Genomic DNA, 17,786 nt, shown 5'->3' with positions numbered 1-17,786 from the left:
CCCATTTACATTTATAGAATTTATATAATATACATATATATATATATATATAAACGAGGGTTTATCACAGGGGTTACGTTCTAAAAATAACCCACAACAGGCGTAATCCGCTTTATTTTTTTACAATTATTATCTATGTTTTAAGGCTGTAAAACCACTCACCACACACTTTATACACTTTTCTCAGACAGACATTACCATTTTCTCACATTTCACACGAGTTTAAACACTCTCAAAGTTCAAACCTTTGTAGATTTTAAAACATAAAAGTATTATAGAATGAAACCAAAAATCAAAACTTGTTTTCAGGCTCAAACATTTGTTTGAGAAATAAAAATATAAACGTTTTCCTAGCTATTAGAAATAACTATATATATATATATATATATATATATATATATATATATATATGTATGTATGTATATATACACATATATAGAACTATCAGGAGTCATGAAGCTCTGCTCTGCTATACATATATACATGTATATACATGTATAAATACACGCACATATATTAGGAGTCATGAAGCTCTGCTCTGCTCTACTGTTCCCACAGACAGCAGGAAATGACCATATCATAATAAAAGTACATGAAAGTGAAGACTGGACTGGAAAGGAGTAAAAACATAAATGAATACAGAACATGGACGTTAGTTAAGAAGTTAAGAACAAACAGGGTTAAAACATAAATCAAATTTGGTTTAAATAGCAGCAACAAAATCAAATCAATGGACAGCTTAAATATCGAAAATAAAAATCATTTACAAAATTAAATAATGTCAATTTCAATCAATAATGATAGTTATGTGTTTTGCATGAATAAAAACAAAGGTGAATTAGATACAATAAAAAGCAGGTTAAACTAAGCGTAATAGTTATTATCCAAATAAATATTGTCTGTATTAAAATGTCGGTTTTCAGTTTACTTTTGCAAAAGTCAACAACACTGATAGATGGCTTTAATATTAAGTGTTGAGGTTTATATTAAATTTGGAGTAAGGTGCCTCAAGAAACAATATTTGAACAGCTGAACAAACACAAACCAGAGCCAGCAAACGTGTGTTTGAATTGCATAAACCTGAGAATAAGTGTGTTAGATCTCGACATGACACGAGTCGCCTTAGTCCAGTACTGTGACCGTAATGTGTTTGACCTCTTCCACATGACAGATATAGAAAGCTTTGATTCCTGCCTGTGTAACATGTCAGTGAAGCATTCAGGTCATAATTGTCCAAGAAAAACATGGATGTTTTGGTTTTTTTGCTGTGCTTAGCAGTGCAGCAGTGTGTCACCAATAAAAACTAAACGTCTTTTCACAGGAGGCAGATTTATTCACAATAAGATCATTTGCTTTCTCATCATCCTCGTCTTCCTCACATATACTTCACACACTGGTATAGTTAAATTAGATTAAGATGGAGCGAGAGATAAGGCGACTCTAATTATTATTATTTAATTTATTCTCATTTTTGGTTTCATTTGCCACACACTCAGCTCCACTCTAATCACATTCTGATTTTCCTCCAAGTAGCGCCAGAGGAAGCTCTCGCACCACAGGTGGTACATGTTTGAGCCATGGGTGCTACACCACGGTTTGAGAGTCATGGCCTTAGAGTGTATTAAATGATGCAAGCAGGCAATTGTATTGCTTATGTACAGTATTCATTTGTAATGATATGGTTACTTCTTCTCGCCATTGTCTCATTGTCTCGTACGTCCCTGTAGAGAAACTCTGTGTACAGCTTCACCGGCTGTTTGAAGAACCTTCAGCTGGATGGACGATGGCTGTCGTCAGTGTCAAAGACCTATGCTGTCACTCCCTGCTTTGATGGACTTCCTGAGGCAGGGACATATTTCTCTCAGGAAGGAGGATACGTTGTGCTTGGTAAATTTAGTTGTTTATGTGTGAACTAACACATTTGACTGACAGTGGCTTTAAAACGGTCCATAATTTGTTTTTGAAACACTCTTTTATATCATTTGTTGAAATCATCTTAGCATCAATAGATAAAGTTGTCTGGAAAAGGTTCCAATGGCACTGATACATCCTATCTACTTATAAATAGGTTGTCTGGAGGAAGAAAAGGAAAAACACAGTCTGGAAAAGCAGAGGACACACATAAGACACACATAAGACACACATAAGACACACATAAGACACACATACACTGACTCTCCCGTCAGGAAACACTGTACATGATCAGAAATCTGATTTGTCCGAACAAAATCTTTGGTCGTGTTTATCACATTGCAAAGCTACAGGGCTAAACACAGGATTTTCATTCTTTCTTTATGCCAGACAACTTTATTTGTTGAAGGCTTTCGGGATGTGAAGATGAAAGATGGGTCGGATTGAGAAAAGCACAAAAGCAAGACATTAACATATTAATCTAGTAATTGATTAAATGTATTTGTTTACAGGAGATGCTGTGTGTTTTATTTAAGCGTGTTGTTTATGCATGTGTGAGATACTGGATTCTGTCTGTCTCACCGTCATCTGGCATCTGTCTGCTTCCCTCAGAAAAGTCCTTAAACCTTGGCCTGAACTTTGAGCTGCATATGGAAGTCCGCCCCCGCGTGACATCAGGGGTGCTAATGCATGTGAGCCAAGCAAGGGGCTTTGCAATCATGTTACTTCATGAAGGAGCAGTAAGTTGTGTGCATTTATTCTAAAAGGAAAGAACCTTGACAGGTTTTGCTCATTTAAAAGCATTAAAACTACTTTTGTCATGTGTTTCCAGGTGGTGTTTCTCGTAAATGATGGAACCAATGAGTTCTTCACAAAGGTGACTCCACGGGAGGGTGTCTGTGGAGGCAACTGGCATAGAATCTCTGGTGAGGATTACCATACAGACAATTTAAATGTCTCTAGCTCTCATTTAGTGACCTCTGGTATACATCAACAGGAAAGAAAGCATACAGTATACAGTATATGCATAAAGCAGTGGCATAGTACTAATAATTAGATCATACATTAAACTTTTTCTGTTGGGCCCCCCTTTGGAGGAAGAAATTTCCCAGGGCCCTCTGACACTCACGAAATTGTAACAATGTGTCAAGTATAACATTTATTCAATCAATATTAGAGCAAACGTTTCAATTTTCTATCAATGATCTGTTGTGCAAATACTATAGTAATACTAAACTATGACATTTTTGTCACATTTTGGACGACATACTAAACTGTGACATTTTTGTCACATTTTGGACGACATACTAAACTGTGACATTTTTGTCACATTTTTGACGACATACTAACCTATGACTTTTTTTCACATTTTGGACGGCATACAAAACTGTGACATTTTTGTCACATTTTGGACGACATACTAATTTATGACATTTTTGGACGACATACTAAACTATGACTTTTTGTCACATTTTGGACGACATACAAAACTGTAAAATTTTTGTCACATTTTGGACGACATACTAAACTGTGACATTTTTGTCACATTTTGGACGACATACTAAACTGTGACATTTTTGTCACATTTTTGACGACATACTTACCTATGACTTTTTGTCACATTTTGGACGACATACTAATTTATGACATTTTTGGACGACATACTTACCTATGACTTTTTTTCACATTTTGGACGACATACTTACCTATGACTTTTTGTCACATTTTGGACGACATACTAATTTATGACATTTTTGGACGACATACTAAACTATGACTTTTTGTCACATTTTGGACGACATACAAAACTGTGACATTTTTGTCACATTTTGGACGACATACTAAACTATGACATTTTTGCCAAATTTTGGACGACATACTAATTTATGACATTTTTGGAGGAGACATTGAACTATGACATGTTTGTCAGTTTGTCTCAGTCAGTCTTTCAAAATACACTTGCCAACTTAGTTTATTTAATTATCTAATATAATAATAAATAAATAATATAACATATAATCATAGATAAAACCCATTGTAACAGCTACACCTGTAGTCATATGAAATAAAATGGTCTTCAGAGATTCTGAAATGTTCTTTCTCTTGTGTGACCTCAGTGATTCGACATGCCAACGTTGTCCAGCTGGATGTGGACTCTGAGGTCAACCACGTGGTGGGACCTGTGGATGCCAATGCCAGTGATAGTACATATCCAGTGTTCATTGGTGCTACAAGTGAGTCAGGAACACAGCTTCTCCCGCTTTTTCTCCAGCCACACAAAGCCGTGCTGACACGTCTTCTTCTTTCAGATCCGCTCCTGCCAGAGAACACTCTGACCACAAACTCCTACGTCGGCTGCATGAGAAACCTGGCCATTAATAACAAGGCTGCGAGATTGAGCAACGCCTACCTCATCGTTGGAGCCGTCAGTATCGGATCGTGTCCAGCAGCATAACACTTTAGTCACAAGCACCATTAACCCCAGTACAGCACTGACCAAACACGTTAAAAACAGCCTCTCCCTGATAAACATAACCATGAAGTATTGCTGTTTGTTTTCACTCTGTCAGTTTGTTTTAAATAGTCTGTTTATCACATGATCAGGATCATTCTAACATGTTAAAACGTGGTTGTACAGCATAAGGTACTGACTCAACTTGGCAGGTTTGCTGTGAACAGCAAAAACTGATTTTAGACTTTGGTGTTTGAAATCCTTTCTATGGACTCGGCTCAGTGACACAAACTTACAGAAGAGGCAGCTCCTGTGTCCATGTTTTTACTGAGAGCAAACCTGTGTGTTCTCTGTCAGCACCTCATACAACCACAGACCAATCACTTTCATTCATTTACAGTAGAAAAGACGCTTTCATTTCAAGGCCCAAAAACTAAATTGATATCTTGACTTTGTACATTTCTCGGTATGAAAAGTTTGTTTAGAAAAGCACAACATGTCTCAAACTAATGTATTCAGCAGTTAAAAGCCGTGATGGTGTGTGTCCATGTTCATCCATTTATCACTTAATAACTGTCAAGACAGAGTTATTATTTTTTTATTATGTCTGATAGCCTTCTCAAACAATTCATCAGTCAACACTGTCACCAACAAATGATTAAATCACTTTTTTTATTATTATTTTTGCAGAGCACTGTTTATTTTCAACCTTTTCACACACACAGGAAGTGGAACTATGTGTCCATGAAACACTGGGGTCGTGTCTGCGGGAGGAGCCGAACGCTCATGTACACACACGGGGGACATGTGGACACGCTTTGTTGACCTTTTCTTGTAAAGAGACAGAGCAACGTGCACTGTTACCACTCAGCCACCAGAGGGCTCTATTACTTTTACAATTCTTCAATATAGACAGCTGAGGGTTGCAAAATAATGACATGTATGATCACAGAAGCACAGAGCCACACTCGGATTTTCTCATTTTAATCTCCATGAACTCACCTGATTTGACCCCAAATCTTTATTTTATTATCATTATTATTATTATTATTATTATTATTGTTAGTATTATTATTACTATCCATAACAAACACCATGTTCGAGCATAAGGACGCTCATAAGTGTACTTGGTACCAGAGTGTCCTTGGCCGAAGGTCGATGATCGATTTTGTGATCGTTTCATCTGATCTAAGGCCGCATGTTCTGGACACTCGGGTGAAGAGAGGGGCAGAGCTGTCAACTGATCACCATCTGGTGGTGAGTTGGGTCAGAGGATGGGGGAGGACTCTGGATAGACCTGGTAAACCCAAACGTGTAGTGCGGATGAACTGGGAACGTCTGGAGGATGCCCCTGTCCGAGAGGCCTTCAACTCTCACCTCCGGCGGAGCTTTTCCTGTATCCCTGAGGAGGCTGGGGACATTGAACCTGAATGGGCAGTGTTCAAATACTCTATTGTGAAAGCTGTAGTGGAGAGCTGTGGCTCCAGGGCTTTAGGTGCCTCAAGGGGCGGTAACCCTCGAACATCGTGGTGGACACCGGTGGTCAGGGAAGCTGTCCGACTGAAGAAGGAGTGTTTCCGGGAAATGTTATCCCGGAGGACTCCTGAGGCAGTTGCAAGGTATCGACAGGCCCGAAGGGCGGCAGCCTCTGCTGTGGCAGACGCAAAGCAGCGGGTATGGGAGAAGTTCGGAGAGGACATGGAGAAGGACTATCGGTCGGCACCAAGGCGTTTCTGGAAAACCATTCGGGGCCTCAGGAGGGGAAAGCGGGGGACCATCCAAGCTGTGTACAGTAAGGATGGGACACTGTTGACCTCGACTGAGGAGGTAACCGGACGGTGGAAGGAACACTTTGAGGAACTCCTGAATCCGACATCTGCACCCTCTGTGGTGGAGGCAGAGAGGGAGGCTGATGGGGGATCATCGTCAATCTCCCTGAGGGAGGTCACTGAGGTGGTTAAACAACTCCGCAGTGGCAAGGCCCCAGGGGTTGATGAGATCCGCCCAGAAATGCTGAAGGCTCTGGGTGTGGAGGGGCTGTCTTGGATGACACGTCTCTTCAACATTGCGTGGAGGTCGGGGTCAGTGCCGAAGGAGTGCCAAACTGGGGTGGTGGCCCCCCTTTTCAAAAAGGGGGACCTGAGAGTGTGTGCCAATTACCGGGGCATCACACTTCTCAGCCTCCCTGGTAAGGTTTACTCCAAGGTACTGGAAAGGAGGGTTCGACCGGTAGTCGAACCTCGGATTCAAGAGGAACAATGCGGATTCCGTCCTGGTCGTGGAACAACGGACCAGCTCTTTACTCTTGCAGGGATCCTGGCGGGGGCCTGGGAGTACGCCCATCCAGTCTACATGTGTTTTGTGGACCTGGAGAAGGCGTATGATCGGGTTCCCAGGGAGATACTGTGGGAGGTGCTGCGGGAGTATGGGGTGAGGGGGGCACTACTTAGGGCCATCCAATCCCTATATGCCCAAAGTATGAGCTGTGTCAGGGTTCTCGGCACTAAATCAGGCCTGTTTCCTGTGGGTGTTGGCCTTCGCCAGGGCTGTGCTTTATCACCAATCCTGTTTGTGATTTTCATGGACAGGATATCGAGGCGTAGTCGTGGGGGAGAGGGGTTGTGGTTTGGCGGGCTTGAGATCACGTCGCTGCTTTTTGCAGATGATGTGGTCCTCATGGCTTCGTCGGCCTGCGACCTTCAGCGTTCACTGGATCGGTTCGTGGCCGAGTGTGAAGCGGTCGGGATGAGGATCAGCACCTCTAAGTCTGAGGCCATGGCTCTTAGCAGGAAACCGGTGGATTGCCTTCTCCGGGTAGGGAATGACTCCTTGCCCCAGGTGAAGGAGTTCAAGTATCTCGGGGTCTTGTTCACGAGTGAGGGGACGAGGGAGCCGGAGATGGGCCGGAGAATCGGAGCGGCTGGTGCGGTACTGCATTCGCTTTACCGCACAGTTGTGACGAAAAGGGAGCTGAGCCGGAAGGCAAAGCTCTCGATCTACCGGTCAGTCTTCGTTCCTATCCTCACCTATGGTCATGAAGGTTGGGTCATGACCGAAAGAACGAGATTGCGGGTACAAGCGGCCGAAATGGGATTCCTCAGGAGAGTGGCTGGCTTTTCCCTTAGAGATAGGGTGAGAAGCTCGGTCATCCGGGGGGAGCTCGGAGTAGAACCGCTGCTCCTTCACGTTGAAAGGAGCCAGTTGAGGTGGTTCGGGCATCTGGTGAGGATGCCTCCTGGGCGCCTCCCAAGGGAGGTATATCAGGCACGTCCAGCTGGGAGGAGGCCTCGGGGTAGACCTAGGACAAGGTGGAGAGATTACATCTCCACTCTGGCCTGGGAACGCCTCGGGATCCCTCAGTCGGAGCTGGTCAATGCGGCTCAGGAAAAGGAAGTTTGGGGTCCCTTGCTGAAACTGCTGCCCCCGCGACCCGGCCCCGGATAAGCGGAGGATGATGATGATGATGATGATGATTATTATTATTATTGTTATTATTATCAGTATCATTATCATTATTATTACTATTATGATTATCATTATTATTATTATCATGGCGGTTGTAGGTTTGTAAACAGGCAGCAGCTTTGGTTTTAGTGCCAGGAAAAACACTTTTTGACCCACCTCCTCAACAACAGCTGCCATGAACGTGGTCCTGTGTGAGACCCTGGAGCAGCAGAGGTGACCTCACAGCTTCACTCCCGCACTGAATAAACTGTACATGACTGGTTTTTTTCTGCCTCCTCAGCAAAACCTCAGCTTCAGAAAGTAATTAAAGAATGTAAGTAAGTAAAAGAATGAAATTGTTCATTCTTCACCCAAATCAAGAATTTCACTGTGACAAAATACAACATTTGCACTTACTAACGGAGGCAGTTTTCCAATAAGCTGACTGTCGCGGGTCCAGCTCCACCTGTGCCGCACTGTTCAATCACTCTGGTACCCCAAGGGGAAAAATGGAGCAGTTATTTTGGTAGTACTAAAAAATACGTACCGTACTGAACCAAACACGCCGTAAGTACAGAGGTCAGCACCTTTTACAGTGTAGATGTCAGTAAAAAAACATCAGCTAATCCAAGCTGACCCAAAGGTCAATGTCTCCTTCTGCTTTGAAACAAGCCAGTGCAGCCACGCTGATAAGCTCAAAGACCTTCACATTCAGCAGTGATTCATGACTGGTCCTGTCTGTCTCTCTGTCTGTCTCTCTCTCTCTCTCACTCTCTGTCTCTCTCTCTCTTTTCCCTGATTGAGTAAACAACTGGGAGATAAATGTCAGAGATAAATCAGAAGGGGGGCCTTGAAGAATGGGGGGCCTCAATGGGGCCCCTTTATGAGTAGTGCAAAGGCAGCACATTAAATCCACTGTTCATGGTCACTGATAGTGTTTTAGTTCTTTTGTGTGTGTTTTAGAGAATATTTGATTATTATTTAGTTATTTAAGTTATTCACGTTTAAAAATAAATGTTCATGACGGCTGTACAGGTGATGTACAGGTGATGTACAGGTGATGAGGGTGTGGAGTAGAGCTGCCACAAACGATTATTTTGATAGTCGACTAATCACCGACTATTTTTTTGGATTACTCGACTAATCGGATCATACGTAAATTGAATGTATAACATACTCTTATATAACAATCATTAGCTTTCAGCTTGAAGTGTTTAAGGTATATGCTAACTAAAGATGAAGACAATTAAGATGATAGTTGATCAAACCTTTAATGAAATATGCTTGTAGCAACTAATGTTAACGTTTACAGCAGTACATCAATATGAGTAAGTAGTAAGTTAGCTCTCTGTTTACGCTAATGTTAGCAGCTAACTAGCCAGTTAGCTTAGCGAGACAACGGTCCCTCTTCATCGTCGCTGTCAGCCAGTACCTCAGTACGACACGACACGACACAGCATGGTTTAGGTTGCATCTCCACTACAGAAAATGTACTCAGAGTCATCACTGCACGGATGCATGAAACTGCATCACAACACACACACACACACACACACACACACAGCACAGACTCCGTCTGACACAGTCACTGGACTGAAATACAGCAGCAGGGTTTTTGCAGCGTGGAACCTCGCAGAGCAGGTACTAAAAAAAGTACCTGGTACCAGGTACTATGCTAGTGGAAACACAGCTTAACTGTGCCGTGTCGAGGCGAGTAAAGTCGGTGGAAACACGTCAATTAGGCAAATATCAGACACCGAAATGACAAAAAAGCAGGTGAATAGTATTGTAAAGATATTGTAGACTTAAGCTGAGGTGGATTTTATTATGTTTACCATGTTTTCACTGAGCCATGGGTGCTGCTCTCCTTCAGGTTCAGTCAGCTGTAGGTGGGATACAACCACACTTCAGAAAAGCTGAACTATCCCTTTAATGACAGACTGTTGATTGCAGATTCTACTGACTGGTGTTTAGGGGATTTAACATGATAATTACAAATTGATTTCTGCACATTTCCCCCGACAGAGCAGTCAAGTTGATTTAAGTGCATCCGCACGCTCAATCCGTGCAAAAGGATTTTCAAGTGCAAGTGCAACATGACAGAGGTTAGTGCAGTGCAGGTGTTCACGTAGTTAAAGGTTATTTATGCCTTTAAGATACTCTTCTTATTCACTTTGAATGGAATGGTGTGTTGCATCCAACTGTGGTCGACCCTGTCATCTTCCAAAAGCAGCATGTGCATGAGACCTCGTTCGTCTTCTCTGTTGTAAATATGCTCTGCGACGTTTTCAAAAAAAGACTTCACACAACCCGATATTTTGTGTACACCTTTATAAGCTATACATCCTAATAATCTATATCATGGGCTGATTAAATATCAAAACTCAAAACTTATTTTAGGCTTCCAGGCCATTGCATCATGAGGTTATGAGTTAGAAGTGCTGTAACAGCTGCTCCACTGGCTGTAGTCCATGTTATTATTGCACATACAGTATGTGTCCTTGAAGACAAGGGTCATAATAATCATATCATTAAAAAAACAAAGATCTTTCATTATGAAATGTAAACGTTGATAGTTTCAGTTTCAGCCTTGAGTCTCTTTGGGAAGAACTTAAAGACTGAAGACGTTGTCTTTCCCAGTTCTTAGTCCACCCACTGTCTCTGGGCTTCTCTGGACTTGTCCATCAGAGTAACCGCAGGTCAGAGAACATGTCCCCTGGATCGCTGCACTTCCTCTGGCACACACAGGACGTCACCCACTGCATCTTCCACTGTGTTCTGGTGCCTCCCTTGCAAGTGAATTCAACCTTGATCATGTGTGATTTGTTGGGCACACAGCAGCGCTTGTCTGTGCACACTCCGCAGTATGTGGGCTTAAACCTTTTGGTGCTGGTGCAGCCGGAGAGAGTCAGCGTCTCCGCTTTTTTTGCTTGGAACTTGGGCCGGCATGTCTTTCCCTTTGGCATCTAGAGGGAAATAAACAGTTGTTCAGTGAAATCCTTTAGTTAAAGCTGGAATAGATACATGTTTGGCATAAACGGATGAGAAAAAAGACATCATTCTTGTTTATATTCATCCATATACGTCTTATTTTCACTGTGAAACACGGATGTTCACTGAAAAAGTGCGATCTTCACCACACTGCACAGAATCCACCAACGAGGAACTATGTTGTTTTTTGCCCATTATGAAAATGTGAATATCTTCTGTGGCCCTACGAAACCTTCAATTATATCAGACTTATTATATATTATATATTATTATATTTAAATGAAGCCTCTGTAAAAAGGTCATTTTTACAGTTGTACAGTTTAGTTAATGAGTCATTTTGCAGAACAGTAAACCGTGTGTACATTGTTCCTAATAATCCATCCACGTGATTGTAATTACAAATGTTTCTTTATTTTTTATACCACATGGAGACAACTCTGAAAGCAGCTGTAAATAAAAAAGGAGGAGAATCTTAACTTGTCACCTTAATGCCCTTAAGCACACTCTTGTCACATGGTCTCAACAGGCACAGGCGACGGTCTTTCCTCATCTCACACTTGCTGTTGTCGTTGTTGACGCGCACTGAGATTCCCAGGCCGCACAACTTGGAGCAGGGAGACCACGGCGTCGTCTGCACCAGACAGTTCTTCTTCCAGGCTAAAGGAGGATCCCTGTAAGCTGTCAGTGTTACAGTTGAAGGGCAACGTTTCAACACCCCACTCACACACACACACACACACACACACACACACACACAGGCAGAGCACACACACACACACACACACACACACACAGGCATGTGTAGGCATCTCAATTATCTGACCAAAATAGTGTGAGAATAAATAAATCAGCAGGACTGTATGTTTGCAGGTATGTTTAAGCCAAGTTAAGTGTGATAAAGTTGCATATCGTCCCATCATGTTCTAATTCTACTACTACATATATATATATACATATATGTATATACATATATGTATGTATATCAATGTTACAGTAGCAGTCTTGCATAAAGCTGTGATGTTACTAATATCTTTAGCCTTTACAGTAAATGGTTTTCTGAAATTATCAACTCAAATAGAACCAACTATTTGAGTTGATAATATCAATAAACTGTTCTGCATTGATGGGTGGAGTCTCCCTTTATGCCCAAAGCATTCATATACATGTATATATATATATATACACACATGTATATATATATATATATATATATATATATGTATATTGTTACGACCCCAGGGTCGTGACTGCTTTTTCCCTGTGTGTATGTGTCTGCATGTGAGTGTGTGATGGGTTGCAGGTGTGCATGTTTTGAGTGATTGACGTGTGTGAGTGAGTCTAGGTGGAGCCTGGGAGCTGATTGGTCCTGCCCGGAAGGAATCTGATTAAGAGGCCTGAACATCCCAGCTGCAGCGGACTTCCTCAAACCACTCACAGCCAGACTGCCAGTATACGTGTTGTGCTTGCTTTTAATAAACCTGTAAAATGGTTTGTTTGACTTGTTGCTGGTGGTTTCTTAGGAGTTGAGAAGAGGGAGTCTCATTATGAATGCTGTGATCAGGTTTTCCCCTAGGCCTAATCGTAACATATATATGTATATATATATACATATACATGTATATATATATATATATATATATATACATGTATATGTATATATGAATGCTTTATTTCCATGCAAACTAAGCAGCTGTGTGCACATCAAAGCTGACATTTCTAACAGGAAGTATCCATGGTTCTGTCTTTCCCTCTTTGAGGAGGTCTAACCACAGACAGTCACACGTCACACTGCGCTCTTGTCATTCCAGAGCAGACAGACAGGCTGGCCCTTCTTCACACGTTCACTTTACAAACACACACCTGACATGTAGGTCGTGTCCTGCAGCTGCTTCTTCTTTGGACTCTGTTTACTGTGGAGGCCAGCTGGCCTGGTGCCCATCAGTGGGGCGGGGCCTAAGAGACCGGCAGGCTTCTGAATGAAAGCGGGGGTGCAGCCAATGGCACCGGCAATACATGTGCACTTATAGAGGGGGCTGGGCTGGAAAGCTTCGCCATTTTCATAGTGGACCCCATTCAGCTCACAGCCCACCGCCATCATGTCTGTGAAGAAGGAAGAACCCATGTGACAGTTTAGGTGTTTAAAGAGCTCTGACTGTGTGTTCTGCTGTGACTGTGTGTCATCTAGTTCAGTGTCTGAATGTAACATACTATAATTAATGTCATGAACGCCCACTGAGCACACGTCGCAGGCTGAGATGTACTTTTGTTTACTTGTTTGTTTACTTGTTTGTTTGTTTGTGTTCACTCCTGGTGTGTTATAAGAACGGGTTAAATCACGGGTGTCCAAACTTTGACTGATAATGTGAAGATTCCCGGGGGACAATAGTCCCTTCACAGTTAAAGTTACATACAAATGCTTTGTTTTATAATCATTTTATTTTTCATTGTCACAATTATCATTTTTAAATGACAATGTAACCACAAAGGATAAGAGATGAACGCATGAATCTGTCTGAACTCCTCACCAGCTGGTTGTGATTTCCTGTCCCACTCCATGCTGATGATGAGTGTCACACATGCAACACTGAGTTAAATCATGAAGTTTTACTTTACTAACACAGAGATGCTTTTTGGGGGAAAACGCCTTCAGGGAGTCAGAGTGTGTCATCTGACAATCCCAGGAGTTGCAATACCCCATGAAGCCACTAAACCAAAATCTGTGTGTGTGTGTGTTGTTTCTGTTTGACTGTTTATCTTCATGGGCATCGCATGGTGTTTTCTCTGTGATGAAATAACGACTTGACTCCTTTCATGTGAGCTCGGTTACTATGTAACGCAAACCCACAAACGTATTAGAATAGATTAACAATAGGATGTTTGTATTTTCTCTCACAGATGAATAGAACCTTCATTAAATCTGGAGCTCTTGTAGAAGTGTTGATTCAGTCCAATTTGAATATCAAGCATGAGCTGCATGAAGTCAATGAGAGGCGGCACTCACATGCACACACTCCGACCTCATACCGCGGCTGGTCTGCTGAGAAGTCACAGTACATGCCCTTGTGTGGGTCACAAACGTCCCTCTCATTGCACGCCTCTCCAATCTGCCTGGCACAGCTCTTACAGCAGCCACATCCGTCCAGCACGGCGCTGACGCCCGGGGCGCACTGAGCTCTCTGGCGACACCTGCAGGGCCACTGGCAGAACTGACGCCTCTCAGCCGCGGACTGTCCGGCTCGAGGAGCCGGCAGCTGCCCATTGTTCTGAGCCCTGCTGAAGCACTGGGTGAGGAGAAAGCACAGGGACTCTCAGAGGCAGACCTGCACAATATTATTATTATGCATTTCACAGCTATGAAGACAAATACAGCAAAACCACATATTTGATTTTTTTTGTGCCAACAAACACAACATTTCCTTGGGCGTGTCCTTGGGCGTGTCCTTGGTGAGATGGCTGTGCGGCAGCATGTAAACTGGAGTGTAAACTGTAAACTGGAGTGTAAACTGTAAAGTGGAGTGTAAACTGTAAACTGGAGTGTAAACTGTAAACTGGAGTGTAAACTGTAAACTGGAGTGTAAAGCAGCTTTGAGTGGTCGTCAAGATGAGAAAAGCGCTGTATAAATACAAACATGTGCTGTTTTAAATCATCAAAGTGCTCAGACCAAATGAAAAGAGGTAAAGTTGTACTTCAGTCAGAGAGATCGTTGTCAATGATGATGATTACTGATCATTTTGTAGATTCTGTCCTCGGGCCAAATAAAACACAGCTGCACACCAGATAACTCACAACCTACAGTTTCTATCAAATCTAAATTGTTTGGTTTGCTGTGTTCCAGAGTCTTAGTGAATAATAGTTCAATATTCAAACTGTTGGACATCATGTGTCTAATACTAGAGTTCTTATAAACACCAGATTTGTCTCCTAGAGGAAAAAAACAAACGTGAATCAATTGTTGGACAGTGAGCTTGCTTTATTTCTCTGTTGAGGAGCGCGTATGAAAAACGTGTTGTGTTTGTTTGAGGGTTTTTTTTACAATTTAACGATTACTAACTCCATTTTGGGGAAAATTAAAGCCATAAATGACTGAGTTAGATGTGAAAAGCGTGGAAACAAGCACAGCTTTTCACCAACTTCCAGCTGCTGACCACTGAGTCAAACCCAGGTCTCTTCTGAGTCTGGTTTCTTAATGGATGGGTGGAGAACTCCAGATTTGTTGTTTATTAATCACTGAGATTAAAAAGTGGATGTTTACCCAGCATGCCTCTGCACTGGTGGGAGGAGACGTTCTGGTGTCATTTTCTGACATTAAAGGAATGATGTTTGATTTAGTTTATGATTTTAAATATGGTGCAGGTGAACAGGAGAGCAGGCCAGACGTGACACCGGAGCACAAACAGGAATAAACGAGAGCTTTGGACCGTGTGTACGTTTAACAGACGGTACGAGCTCTTGCTCTGCAGCTCAAAGGATGGAAGCAGGTTAGATGCTACAGCCAGCTGGTGATCAAGGGAACTACATCCCTCACTAGTACAATATGGAGCTTGGAGATGCCAGAAATGGACCTTTTAAGACTTCAGTGACACTAAGAACACATTTGTAGCCAGGCTCACACACAAGGAGACTCCATGCAGAAAGGCAGTTGAACCAGGAATAAACTGGTGTCCTTGTTGCCAACCACTACACCGCCATGTTTATACTAGTAAGATTACAGATAATTCTAAAGGATAGTTCTTTCACAGTGGTTTAACGTTTTTTTATGCTTGTAATAAGTGAATCCAAACACTGCCGTGTGGCACATAGTCATTGATATGTAGTTATGACACTAGACATACTATTTTCTGCTTTTAAAGCCTTTTGTTATTTGTAACTGATACAACAAAATAGCCGTCAGTATAATTATTTATTATTCCATTGATTCGTCTGTAATTTTGCTTAATGTACAACGTGAGTGCACCTCTGAATGGATGTACAAAAACATGGTGTTGGTGTTGACACCCGAACATCTCATCTCATGCTGCTGGTGGCTGTGAAGTACTGTACATCCAAAGGTCACTGGGGTTATGCCAAAAATCTGAAGCCTGTCTGTCAGTTTGACTGAATGAGCTCATTCCACAGTGTGAAAATGGCTCCAACAAAACAAAACATTAAACAGCAGCTGACTCACCTTCACTGTTGCATGTGCAATACTTTGAAATGTGTCATTTACTCACTCAGATACTTATTTATTTATCTGGAAGTCATAAACACTGGATTCAATCATTTTTAACGGATAAATGACTGAATATATACCTTAACATATAAGTACATGTTATAAAGTTAGTCCACGTTATTTAGAGTAGTGACCGGTTCCAGTTTTGACTACAAGAACTGGATTTTTATTGTGTGACAATCATCTTCAGTGTTACCAGGAACACCAACAGGTATTTTGCACCTCCTGAATGTTGCATCAGAATAAATGGAAAAAAAAAAACACTTGTTACCTGTTGAGCGAGGACGAGCAGGAGGGAACGACAGAGAAGCGATAGCATCTTTCCAGGGAGAAGGTCTATGTGAGCTCCTGGAGAGAGCCCGGGAATGAGGGAGCGCGAAGGTGGGGTCTAGGGAGAAGGAGAGAGGAATGGGGGAGATTGGGAGAGCTGACCTGTGAGAGAAGGGGACAAAGCATCCCTCTGTCTCCTCTCCAAACACACCTTTCCCCGCCTTACTGATCCAGAGGGGAAATATTTGTCTTCATAACTTCTGGGCCAATCCAAGACCTTCAAACTCTGCCCACTTGTTTATTCTTAGTCTGTGGACCCTGCTCACATTTATCTGGGTGCAACTCGCAGTTAAATGTGGACCTGATGTGTGACAGGCTTCTACATACTCCTCAATGAACTGCAAGTCAGGAAATGCTGTCTAGTTTCATTCTTTGATGGACAGAACGTGCATTCATGGGTAGATTTCTTTGCTGTAAATGCACTCACTGTATGTTGTTTGTTTAATCTGGTGCCCAAGCTGTATAAGCCCCACTTAATGTGGACTGATGTGTTTGAGTTCACATTCCATTATTATTTACTCTGAGTAAAGAGGTCCCTCTCAGAGCGGTGACCTCCCCCTCCGTCCGCGCACAGCCGACACCTTTTAGCGCCTTGAAATGCAAGAAGCAGAAGAAAAACAGCTTATTTGTACAGTAATGTTTCTGAGAATGATCCCAGGGGGCTTTTTACTATTTTCAAAGTACTTTCCAAGACTGTAGTGAACATGTGTAATCAATAAAAACCAACCAGTCAACCTAAGTTACAGTGATACTACTATATAAACAATGTTTTGTTTCATTCCACACCTGATGGTGTAGTCATGGATTATTCTAACTCTCCAGATAAAAAAGTTCACCTCAGTTACAAAACATTGATCCAATCATTCAAAATCATTGTATTTTATTAGTTTGAAAGACTTTTGGTTTGCTATGATTGGAATTTAGCTTGGGGTCAGAGTTGTCGAGTGGTTAGCACTCTTACCTTTGAAGCAAGAAGACCCAGGTTCACGGTCCAGTCGGAACAGGGCCTTTCTCCATGGAGTTTGCATGTTCTCCCCGTGTGTGCGTGGGTTTTCTCCCGTTTCCTCCCACAGTCCAAAAACACGCACTATGGGAATGAATTAATCACACTCAACTTTATTTGTGCACAAAGGAACTTGACTTGGTTCCACTTTCCTCTCTAACACAACAAACAATAAATATATAAACCAATGATCTTCTCTGACAGGGTCAGCATGTGAAGACCACCTCAGATCCCGTGAGAGGGTGGTTCCTCCACTGTTGACACTGTGTTGTTGAGGATGGCGAGAGGGCGGAGTGTGTGTGTGTGTGTGGGGGGGCTTCTCCTGAAGTTTACTGTCGTCACCAACGTTCTCACAAACCCGCCACTAAGAAAAGGAAAAGAGAGAAAGACTTGGAGATATATGAGAAGCATTTGAGAATCCAGAAGACGATAGTGGAGGAGAAAT

General features: G+C 42.3%; 2 protein-coding genes across 3 annotated transcripts in view; one reads left to right on the top strand and one right to left on the bottom strand.

Moving 5' to 3' along the window:
• Nucleotides 1-5,044, top strand: part of lama4 (laminin, alpha 4) — a 36,035-nt gene extending 30,991 nt beyond the window's left edge. Inside the window, exons 36-40 of the mRNA XM_058613852.1 lie at nucleotides 1,728-1,887; nucleotides 2,524-2,651; nucleotides 2,744-2,837; nucleotides 4,029-4,145; nucleotides 4,221-5,044. Of these exons, the coding sequence (XP_058469835.1) occupies nucleotides 1,728-1,887; nucleotides 2,524-2,651; nucleotides 2,744-2,837; nucleotides 4,029-4,145; nucleotides 4,221-4,366 (645 nt within the window). The 3' untranslated portion in view covers nucleotides 4,367-5,044. The remainder of the gene's footprint in view (nucleotides 1-1,727; nucleotides 1,888-2,523; nucleotides 2,652-2,743; nucleotides 2,838-4,028; nucleotides 4,146-4,220) is intronic.
• Nucleotides 5,045-10,121: 5,077 nt separating this feature from the next.
• Nucleotides 10,122-16,523, bottom strand: ccn6 (cellular communication network factor 6). 2 transcript variants are annotated; one of them, XM_058613859.1, is made up of 5 exons: nucleotides 16,280-16,523; nucleotides 13,800-14,079; nucleotides 12,659-12,898; nucleotides 11,283-11,476; nucleotides 10,122-10,773 (listed from the first exon to the last, which is right to left on the bottom strand). In XM_058613859.1, exons 1-5 carry the CDS (start codon nucleotides 16,325-16,327, stop codon nucleotides 10,492-10,494), a joined length of 1,044 nt encoding a protein of 347 aa, XP_058469842.1. In that variant the 5' UTR covers nucleotides 16,328-16,523; the 3' UTR covers nucleotides 10,122-10,491. The 2 variants fall into 2 exon arrangements, with proteins under 2 accessions (XP_058469842.1, XP_058469843.1); XM_058613860.1 differs by having other exon boundaries at nucleotides 11,283-11,455.
• Between the last annotated feature and the right edge of the window lie 1,263 nt (nucleotides 16,524-17,786).

This window comes from Solea solea, chromosome 17, assembly GCF_958295425.1.
Source record: "Solea solea chromosome 17, fSolSol10.1, whole genome shotgun sequence".
In the NCBI taxonomy this organism is placed as follows: Eukaryota; Metazoa; Chordata; class Actinopteri; order Pleuronectiformes; family Soleidae; genus Solea; species Solea solea.
Note: the sequence above shows the minus strand (reverse complement) of the source record. Positions and strands in the feature narration are given on the sequence as shown.